Here is an 11527-nt window from a genome sequence, read left to right as displayed (position 1 = left end):
ACGTCCACATTATTCAGTGGTAAAGGTGTTTCCATTCATATACATTCATTCATTTTCTATACCGCTTATCCTTACAAGGGTCACAAGCGTGCTGGAGCCTATCCCAGCTGTCTTCGGGCGAGATGCAGAGTACACCCCAGACTGGTCGCCAGCCAATCACAGGGCACATATAGACAAACAACCATTCACACTCACATTCATACCTATGGACAATTTGGAGTCGCCAATTAACCTAGCATGTTTTTGGAATGTGGGAGGAATACCCGGAAAAAAAAACCACAAAATCAAGGGAGAACATGCAAACTACACACAGAGATGCCCAAGGGTGGAATCAAACTTGGGTGCACTAACTGTGCGGCCTGCGCTCTAACCACTCTAACACAGTGCAGCCCTCTGTTGCAACAGTGTCTGAAAAATGTGTTCAAATAAGCACAAATGTTTTTAGTCTTTATCAAAATGAGTTTTGGAAACTGGATGCAAACGATGAATAGTGTTCAAGGTTTAGACACCAGAGTCGTGCTTTTGAGAAATGTGTGCAGTCAGTCGGTGGCTGTGTGCACTGAATGTGATTTAGTGTCTTACCAATGGAGAAAAACTGTAATATAAGTAAATAAGATTACAATAAAGTAAAACTACTCACCCCGGAGGTTCCACTGACAACGGCAAATAAAATTAATGAATTTTAAAACTAACAGAGATGCATTTTCATCAGTTTCATGAAGGTGTCTTGTCCATAATCCAAACAATTGAAAGTGAAAGCATGGTGTTATTATATAATATAAATATGTTGCCTTAGCACCCCTTCCTTTTTTACAATACCAACGAGATTTGTTGGTGATTTAGAAGCACAAGCCTCGGTGCAGCGATGCATGCCACGTTGATTACACACAAGTGTTTTCACTTGTCACTTATCATTGCTCTCTGCGTCTCCTCCGTGCAGTATTATTTTGTCAACATTTACTGGTTTTCATTTCATTCCTTGACAGCTGAGAGCCGTCTCTTTCCCTGGTGTGTGTTTTTTTCCCTCCCTCCTTCATGTTTGCTGTGTTATTATCACACAACTCATACCAAGGACATTTACAATGGCAAAGTGATGGAGAAACTGAAGGCAGATGAATGTGAAATGTTGAAAATTTGAATTTTAAACAAATTTTTATGTGGGAAGCCAAACATTGTATTTAAATGCATAGCTAAAATATATTATAATGTTTTTTTCAGAGAAAAGGTCAAAATGATTATAATTATAGCAACATTTTATACATTTCCTGAAATATTTTTACAGTCAATAAGTGTATTCAACGCACATTAATAACATTGTTCATTTGTTTATCGTTTAACAGTATTCACTTTACAGAATTATGAATGTGAAGCAATTGTGGTAGAAACATGAGATAATTTGTAATGCCTAGCTTTGACCACTTGAGGTCGCCATTGAAAATTTATTTTTGTGTGCTGTGTGGAAAATAATAAAATAAATTCCGTATTTTTGAAGGGCGTTTTTATTTGTATTTATTTTTAATTAAATAAATAAAAAGTACATCTTGAATTAATGAATGAATTTAAAGTGTAACATTTCTAGCAAATGTCTGACACATTCTAATTTTATTATTATTAATGTTATTAAACAAGTATTCGTATTTGTGTTATAATTTTTTATGAGGTGATTTGACCTGATATATAAATGCTTTATGAGAGATAATATGTTTTTAAAGTATTTGTCTGGTTATTGTGAGAATTTAATATTAAAAGAAAACTATTCTCCACACTAACTATGGCCTTGGGAGTCCTGTTTTTATCCAACCCAGGAAAGACAAGTCCACGCCTTTTTTTTTTATCTCGTCGCTTTTTTAAGTCTTGGACACTCACGCAAGCGAGCACTTACAGTACATGCACACACACACACACACACACTCACACACACACATTTAACTCACCATGCCGTGGAAACCTGTCTGTGCTGGTCTCCACTTGCTCTTGTTGTTCCATACATCGGCCGTGGGTTCGAGCTTCGAGCTGACCCTGCTGCACACAAACGACAACCACGCACGGATCGAGGAGACCAGCGAAGATTCCGGGAAGTGCATAACCGGGAGCCCCTGCTTCGCCGGGGTGGCTCGCCGCTTCACGAAGGTGTCTGAGATCCGCAGGAAGGAGAAGAACGTGTTGCTGCTGGATGCCGGGGACCAGTTTCAAGGCACTGTGTGGTTCAACTACTATAAGGGCGCAGAGGCAGCTTACTTCATGAACAAACTTGGATATCAAGCCATGGTAAAAAAAAAAATCTTCATGATGCATAAAAGTGTCATTTGCAAAAGGGGAAAACGTGGATCTGCGTGTTTCACAGGCTTTTGGCAACCATGAGTTTGACAATGGAGTGGAGGGTCTCATTCAACCGTTCCTGCAGAATGTTAATTGCTCAGTGGTGAGCGCCAACCTTAAAGCCGACCAGACTCTGTCTGCGAAGCTGAGCGGCTACTACCAGCCTTATACGGTGATCCCTGTGGGGTCAGAGAGGGTGGCTGTGGTGGGCTACACCACCGCAGAGACCCCTTTCTTGTCCCAGCCAGGTAAGGATAAAAAAAACAAAAAAACACACAAATAGCATGACATTAATGGCCCTACTGTATGTACCAATATCTTGGAGGGAACTGTTTATTTAAGCAGGGGGGAGTTGACCTTTTAAGGCCACTGCTGTCAGTTGTTACCACACTTCCATATTAAGAAGAAGAAGACTTTATTATATCTCCGACCACAGCTGGGGGAACTAAATATGTCATCAGATGTTCCCATGAAATGCAGCATATCTTTTTTATTGTCCTGCTTACCCTTTTTTTAACTAATGAGCTTTTATTACAAACATACATAGCATTAAAAATAATAATTGTTAATAATATTGTTTAGCGCTGCACGGTGGACGAGTGGTTAGCGGATCAGGGTTTAATTCCACCCTCGGCCATCTCTGTGTGGAGTTTGCATGTTCTCCCCGTGCATGCGTGGGTTTTCTCCGGGTACTCCGGTTTCCTCCCACATTCCAAAAACATGCTAGGTTAATTGGCCACTCCAAATTGTCCATAGGTATGAATGTGAGTGTGAATGGTTGTTTGTCTATATGTGCCCTGGGATTGGCTGGCGACCAGTCCAGGGTGTACCCCGCCTCTCGCCCCAAGACAGCTGGGATAGGCTCCAGATAATAGGTAGAAAAATGAATGAATGAATGAATATTGTTTAGCGCTGCACGGTGGTCGAGTGGTTAGCGGATCAGGGTTCAATTCTACCTTCTGCCATCTCTGTGTGGAGTTTGTATGTTCTCCCTGTGCATGCGTGGGTTTTCTCCGGGTACTCCGGTTTCCTCCCACATTCCAAAAACATGCTTGGCTACTATTATAATTGGTGAGTCCAAATTGTCCATAGGTATGAATGTGAGTGTGAATGGTTGTTTGCACCCCTTTAGTTACCTTTACACTCCTGTTACCCAATGCAGTAGACATAATAACAGCAAATAAGACATTCATTCATTTTCTATCACTTATCCTCACAAGGGAACGCAGGAAGTGAACAAATGTAACAGTTACTGATTGTAAAAGTACCAGATGGAGGGGTAGGATTTAATAAGCTTTGCTTCTTCCTACTCCTTTTGGACATGTGGAACTGTGAACTGATTATGGGATGCACTCAGTTGTAATCTGATGCATGTTCAAATGAAATAAAACAATTACCATTACCAATAACATTACCAAGTTAACCACTGTTAGTAAAATGCTTAACCAATTAAATTGTGCACTCATTTTTTTAATGTACATGCAGGAGTGTATAAGGAGTTATTGAGTCAACGCCCTGCATTGTGGTTTTTGCCATTTTTAGCATCATACAAGTGTAAAAAGAAGTTAATCGCTGTCCATATCAAAACAATAAATTGTGCCCTAACCGTTCTCCATATTAACCCTCCTTTCCTGAATCCTTCCCTCTATCTCTTGTGTGTTTACATATTAGGACCACACTTAAAATTTGAAGATGAAGTGGAGTCCCTGCAGGCTGAGGTTGATAAGCTGCAGACATTGGGCTATAATAAGATCATCGCCCTGGGACACTCTGGCTTTGACGTGGATCAGAAAATTGCCAAGCAAGTGAGAGGCGTCGATGTGGTCATTGGAGGACACACCAACACATTCCTGTACACAGGTATGTTCTCCTCCGGTCTGCGTGGGCTTCAACATAGCCGCAGATTCAAATGAGAAGAGGTCTTTTTCTGGACCTCTTTTTCATGATCATTGGTCGATCTAATTGTCAATCATTTATACATCATATATCAGCGGTGACCCTTACTACGATCTCACTGAATCATATTTAAGTTGTGTTAAGTCTGTTTTAACAGGGGAGGGAGGATCACTCTTTTGCCCTTAATCATAAAATGTTTCATTTATTATTATTCATTTCATATTCATGTTCACTTGTGTTGTCATTGGCTAATATTTAAATGTGTTTAATGTGTGAGAAACATGTAAAAAATAAGAAATCGGGACAACACTTTCCACATCACTGTATATGTATATGCAGAAGATTCATTCATTTTCTACCGCTTATCCTCACAAGGGTCGCGGGGGTGCTGGAGCCTATCCCAGCTGTCTTTGGGCAAGAGGCGGGGTACACCCTGGACTGGTCGCCAGCCAATCACAGGGCACATATAGACAAACAACCATTCACACTCACATTCATACCTATGGACAATTTGGAGTGGCCAATTAACCTAGCATGTTTTTGGAATGTGGGAGGAAACCGGAGTACCCGGAGAAAACCCACGCATGCACGGGGAGAACATGCAAACTCCACACAGAGATGGCCGAGGGTGGAATTGAACCCTGGTCCTCCTAGCTGTGAGGTCTGTGCGCTAACCACTAGATTTTCCTTGATAAATCACTAGTTGTTGGGAATTAAATATATCATATAGCAGACAAACCCAGTTGTACATGAGAAGTGAAATTAAGTTTATAATTTTAGAAGATAATTATTTAAACAAAAGTAGGCAGGTGCAAAGTTCTGTGCAAGATCTTAGCTGTTGCAAGTATTGCGTTCCTCTGGACAGAGAAGTCAGATGTGGTTCCTTGGTATACCCATCCACCCAACCTGGGAGTGACTGAACCCAGTGCCCTAATCACTATTGGCACCAGTGTTGCCTTCACACCCCACATTTTATCTCATCCTGCAGCACTTGGTGTTTCGCCAGCTTTTCATGTTCCTTCTTGCTATCACTATGTCAGGTTTGGTTGGCCATCTCTATTGATTGATTAATTGTTTTTCGGGTCATTCAGGGTGAATTAACAATTGACAATGAAAACATTTTGGAAAATGTCTTAAAAAATGTCAAAAGAGGCAAAGCATGCCAATGAAAGCTTTACTATAATACATATTAATATTAATACATAACATTGTGTCGTTTCCCCATACAGGAACCGCTCCATCTACTGAAGCACCAGCAGGGCCATACCCATTTATGGTGAGGTCTGATGATAATAGAGATGTGCCAGTTGTTCAGGCGTACGCCTTTGGAAAGTACCTCGGTTACCTTAAAGTCACCTTTGATACGGCTGGAAATGTTCTCAAAGCATCTGGAAACCCAATCCTGTTAGACAGCAGCATCCCTCAAGGTATGCAATACAGTAGTGCCAATTGCTGGTTCAGTCATGTCTGTTGATGTGTTGCTGCCAATGAAAATCTGTGACTGCTTTCATACCTCTTGTTTGATTGAATTATTATTATTTTTTTTAACGGTCAGACCCCGCTATCCTTGCTGACATACAGAATTGGAAGAAAGACCTGGCTCAGTATTCGTCGCAGTATGTCGGACAGACTTTGGTTTACCTCAATGGCTCCTTTGAAGAGTGTCGCTTTAGGGAATGCAACCTTGGAAACTTGATTTGTGATGCCATGGTAATAAAGTGCATCAGATAATTATCAGTCACAGTTCTTGCCTGTGCTTGTTTGGGAGTTGCGATAAATATCAACACTGTTCACATAGTTTTAACATCATTTTCTTTTCTTTTCTTTTCTTAGGTTAATCACAATTTAAAGTACTCCAGTGAGATGCAGTGGAATCATGTGGGTATTTGCATGTTGAACAGTGGAGCCATTCGCAGCGCCATTGACGAACGCCACAAGAATGGTAAACTTTTTCCCTGAGAGCTGTTAATATGATGCTTTTTTTTTGTTGTTTGCTTTTCCACCACACAGTCCCGGCTCAGGATAACACAGTATTTCAATTTTTAGTATTCCATTTCAAACAACTTTAAGGAACAGTTTAATCCAAGTAGCTGGTTTTGCATGTGGTAATGTGTCAATAGCATAGTATTTACTGTGCAATATCTGATCAACCTCCATGTGCAATATCAAGGGCTCTAAATGCAATATACTAAGTTCTATGTGAAGTATTTCCACAATGCCTCATATTAACTCACTAGCAAGATCTCAGTGTATAGACTGGTCATATATCTACATACTGTATTGTATATAACTCTGGGAAAAACTGTTGATTTTGTTAATACTTGGGTTGTTTATATTGTTTATTTTTCTATATTGTGTATTTTTGTACTGCTTAACTGATTCTGTACTCTTGCTGCTGTGCAATGCAAATTTCCCCACTGAGGGACGAATAAAGGCATATCTTAATCTTAATCTTAGTAGGTACTGTGATATGGAACAAAGGCAATTCTGTACGTAGTTCCATGTATTTAGTTCCATGTATTTATTGTTATATACTCTATGTGACATTCATCTCTCAGGTACCATAAGCATGGAGGAGATCCTCACTGTTTTACCATTTGGATCAACTATGGACTTGATACAGATAAAGGGGTCAACAATGAAAAAGGCCTTCGAACACTCCGTTCACAGATATGGTGACATGCATGGAGAATTTCTGCAAGTCTCAGGTCTCTAGCTACACTCTCAGTGTTTTAACAAATCAATCATTTTGGGAAATGCATTTGTTTGGTACCACCTACTGGTTTGCATGTATACATTTAGCTCCAAATATCAATATTTTGCAAAATCTCGCTCTGTGATTCACACCCTGATTTTTATGTTACCAAAGATATCATTTCTCCATTTCCAGGCATCCGTGTAGAGTACGACCTTTCAAAGCCAGCAAACCAGCGAGTTGTATCCTTATCTGTGGTCTGCACCAAATGCAGAGTGCCAAAGTATGAACCTCTGGATCTCGAGAAGACGTACACTGTGGTCACGCCTTCATACCTAGTGGCCGGAGGTGACAGCTACACCATGATCAAGGAGGAGATGCTGAAGCACAATACGGGTAAGCAGGCAAGCAGAAGATGTTTAAACCTGCACTCAAACTGATCTACAGCATCCATTCATTGTACAACAATTGAATTACATCAGCTTTCCTGACTATGTGGCATATTGCGAGTGGTTATGATTATTTTATCAATTTCTGGTGTGATTGATTATGCACAAACACAATCATGCACACTACGGGATTTGACTTTGTGGAGTATTTTGAGTCTTTGTTTATTTCTATTACGCAAGGTGGCAGTTATGTCATCATAACTGGCAGGAAGAACGATTGAATGTCTCCCAAATTGACTTGGTGGAGATGTCAATACATGTCAATGCATCCTTGCAAAGAAGGCAAAGAAAGTGAATACTTGAAACGCGATACATTCAGGCCACCACATTCCTGAAACATGATGCATTTAGGGCAGCATAGTGCTTATGTCGCTTCCAAGAAGGTCTGTCCATAAAGACTTTCAAGACTATAATTACTGTAGGCGTTGGTGTTAAATATTATTATTACACCTATAGATTCGGTCTAATAGCTCAGTGAATTTTCAGTTTAATAGCTTTTCATAGAACGCCTTCTTGACACACACGCTCATATCGAGTTACATAAAGACTCACAGATAAGTAGGGAGGTCTCAAACCGATTTTAAGGATCGGATCGGCTGCTGATCTGCTATACTGTATTTTGAAGATTAGATAATATCAGCTTCCGCCATGAGATCGGGCCGATACGGTTGCTGTGTCACATTAGTATGAAATGGCCAGAGACATTTCTCAAAGCTGGCTACCACATGACTTCCAAAACCGGCTTTGTTTGAAGAAAAAAAAATGCACCACCGCATTGCAGACAGGTCCACGGTGACCGTGGTCACGTTAGTTTCACGTTGGACGTTAGAGATTATGCGAGTAGCTACAGTGGTGGTTTCCCCTCACTGTGCCGTCTGCGGTGTCATGGTGCAGTGAGCTCACATAGTTCATAATACAGACCATCAATAAATGACTATTGCTCTGAAGAAAATAGTTTGTTTTAAAAAAAATCATATATTTGTAATAACAACCTTATAAATCTATAACCATGTCAAAGGACTAGTCCTGTATTTTGCACGCCTTTTTTTTCAATTTTATCTTTTATTAGATGAGGGACCTGACTCGCAGAGGTTTGTTACAAAAGCCAAAAACGTAAATTCTGTAATACTTTGGTTGAATGTTTTGAAGAACTATTTTCCTAACCATGTCCATATCCACAAATTCATGTTTGCAACAAAAGCTTTAAAAAAAAAAAAAAAAAGGATCAGTATTGGATCAGATAATTAAAAAAATACAAAAAAAATCGGATCAGAAGCCCAAAAATGTGCATGGGGACATCTCCACAGAGAACCCGTGGAAAAATACTGGGTGACACAGAATAGATGCACTGTTCTCACTGTTCTACTCACACAAGCTTAACTCTATGCTCACACAACTCTTAACTCATCCAATCCCCCCAACTTTGTATTTAATTATTTATCCTGATACAATTTGATATTTTATATATATGCATTCAGCATATATTGTACAAGAAAGTATTAAAAACCTTGTCCTTTTGACCAACATACAGCACACACCTATGCATTATCAATGCACGCATGCACACATGTTCACATGCCCCAATAATCCAGGCTAAAGAAATTATGGTGCATATGGTCAGATTTTCAGAAAACGTCACATTAGCACCGACAAATAGATAAGTGGCCTACATACCTTTTATTCCGGCTTCCTGTGTGCACAGTGCTGGGATTGGAACATACCCAGATCATGCACTGCTGTGGTTGGTACAAAATGCACATAATAGTTGGTGAAGGTGTTTTTATGTGGTCACATTTTTTTTAACCTTTACTGGACACTGATTTTTTTCCTTTTTTAAAAGGCCATCCAGGGTGGGTGAAATGTGCATTTTTCAAAATATCCATGTTGGTGTTCTGAGGAGAACATACAATGGAAAATTACAAAGGCAAAGTACGCCAAGACCCATAAAACAGCTAGCAATAAAACATGCATGGTGAAAAAACTGAATAAGAAACAAATGTGGATTCAGAATTCCTTAATAAAGCCAAATAAATTAACACGAAAGCACAAAGGAGGCTGTGCTTTTCGCACCAGAAATTAGTAAGACTTCATACAAAAAGCTGAAGAATATTTTAACTTGCCTAATAACTGCATACGTTCACAAAGCTCAATATAAAGGTTAAATCAGGGGTCAGGGGACTGTTTTTTTTCTTCACAAAATAAGATGAAAAATAAATAAACAAATCAAGAATAAAGAAAATCAATCAATCAGTAATAAATAAATATAATAATAATAATAAAATGGCAAATAATAAAAACTTAAGAAACCACATATAGTTGGTGGGTAGACAAATTATTTTTTTCAGATTAAAATGAACAAAGCATTATTAGAGCCCTGTAGACATGACAAAACACGACTATAGTCACATTTATACTCTTTTTATTTACAACATATTGCACAACTGCAGGGTCTTGAGACACATGCTAACTCGCAAACTAGAGCACTGGCGACCTAAACGGTAGCCTTCAAGTTATTTCCTTTAAACTTATATAGCCAAAAACTTACCACTTCCACACGGATAGGGAGGATAACTGTTAACAGTTATTTAACCTTTAACATGAACATTAATTAAACGTAATAATTTTTTCTGGGTACATGATACCATACAGCATCCATATCAAACTTGCGTGGGCCGCACTAACATTAAACTTTCATATCAAGGCGGGGGCCTCAAACTAGTGTCCTGCGGGCCACATTTGGCCCGCGGGCCGCATGTTTGAGACCCCTGGGTTAAATGTCACTTTTTGGACAATTGGGGACCCAAAAAAAAAACGACCCATGACCACTTACCTGAGTTTGGAAAGTATAATTTAGACCATGTTGTGTGCAGTTGTGAAGTTATTTCAAATGACTTGTCCGTTTTTGTCTTGCAGGTGATATGGACATTTCGGTTTTATCCAAATACATATCAGAGATGAAGCGCGTCTATCCAGCGGTTGAAGGTCGGATCAAGTTCAGGAACTCTGCAGCACTTGCAGCCCAAAGCTTCTCTTTGCTGCTGTTGAGTTTATGTCTGACTCTGACACTCTGATGCGTTGCAAGTGGGACGTATTTGTTTATTTACACCAAGTATGTATTATTTTGACACCAAGTTGCCAAGCCTGCGCTGTACCACTCAATCCTCCAGTTTTTTGTGTCTGCATGCTCCGGTCCCTTGTAAATGCATTGGTGGGCGTTCACTTATGCTAACTAGGACCATGTGGGCCACCAAACCTATAAATTTATCAGAAAAGGGACAAGCTTGCAAGTAAACAACATTGTATTATGATGATGAAACTACAATAGTATTTTAATTCAGTCCATGCTTACTTGACTGAATCTGTATGGTCTTTTGTAACATAAGTTCTTTTAAAATGGTATTGGAACAGTGAGGCCAATTCCTTTATTTTTGCTGTGGACTGCAAACATTTGGGTTTGACACCTTTTACACCATTTTTCATGAGAGTATTGGAATATGTGATTGACAGGTGTGCCTTGGTGTGTCCCATTACATTGCTTATTCATTCAATAAATAGCACTGGGTTGTACCTGTGCAGGCTGCATTTAGAGGTGAAAACATGAAAACCAGCAAACTGTTTATGAGTGACAAACAAGCAGATAGGAAATAAGTCAGCCATGGCACAAACATTGGTCACAGACACTACAAAAATACTGAATGTTCTGAAGAAGAAAGAAAACGCTGGTGTACCATGGGTTCCTTTCTTCTTCAGGACATTCCAAATGCCTGTAAAGCTATGACCAATGTTTATGCTATATTTACGCTTCCGTCAGATTCACAGTGCTTGTTATTTACCCATAGGCAGATCTGCAGTCTGCACAGACACAACCTGTCCTATCGAATCTGAGTGTAGACATTTTGATTGAATAAGCAATGCAATAAGACACACCTGCCAGTCACAAGTTCCAATGCCTTTCCTCACACGAAAAATGGGTGGGTTGCTCGTTAATGTCAAACCCAAATGTTATCATTCTACAGCAAAAATAAAATCATTGACCTATATATTGTGTGTTATGTTAAATCAGCACTGATGTTTTTTTGGACCAGCTCTCTGACTTGCCATAAAACCATGTCCAACATTTGTTTAAATAAAACAACAAAAATAAGTGCTTTATTCCATTTGGAGAAGT

General features: G+C 39.5%; 1 protein-coding gene across 1 annotated transcript; it reads left to right on the top strand.

Annotated features, from left to right (window-relative positions):
- The first annotated feature begins 1860 nt into the window (after positions 1-1860).
- Positions 1861-11502, top strand: nt5e (5'-nucleotidase, ecto (CD73)). The gene is made up of 9 exons (XM_058090147.2): positions 1861-2268; positions 2345-2567; positions 3991-4179; positions 5445-5642; positions 5771-5925; positions 6049-6157; positions 6774-6923; positions 7106-7306; positions 10273-11502. The coding sequence occupies exons 1-9, from the start codon at positions 1936-1938 to the stop codon at positions 10428-10430; spliced, it is 1716 nt and encodes a 571-aa protein (XP_057946130.2). The 5' UTR covers positions 1861-1935; the 3' UTR covers positions 10431-11502.
- Positions 11503-11527: the final 25 nt, after the last annotated feature.

Source organism: Doryrhamphus excisus, linkage group LG14 (assembly GCF_037039965.1).
Source record: "Doryrhamphus excisus strain RoL-2023G ecotype Guam linkage group LG14, RoL_Dexc_Guam_v1.1, whole genome shotgun sequence".
Classification (NCBI taxonomy): domain Eukaryota; kingdom Metazoa; phylum Chordata; class Actinopteri; order Syngnathiformes; family Syngnathidae; genus Doryrhamphus; species Doryrhamphus excisus.
This window is presented reverse-complemented; position numbering and strand designations above follow the sequence as displayed.

What these genes read in the sequence shown, in the direction of transcription:
- nt5e (XM_058090147.2), top strand. Translation starts at nt 1,936, where the DNA reads ATGCCGTGGAAACCTGTCTGTGCTGGTCTCCACTTGCTCTTGTTGTTC. An exon ending in AACTTGGATATCAAGCCATG is followed by an intron (nt 2,269 to 2,344) that starts GTAAAAAAAAAA and finishes CGTGTTTCACAG; the next exon opens with GCTTTTGGCAACCATGAGTT. An exon ending in ACTTGATTTGTGATGCCATG is followed by an intron (nt 5,926 to 6,048) that starts GTAATAAAGTGC and finishes TTCTTTTCTTAG; the next exon opens with GTTAATCACAATTTAAAGTA.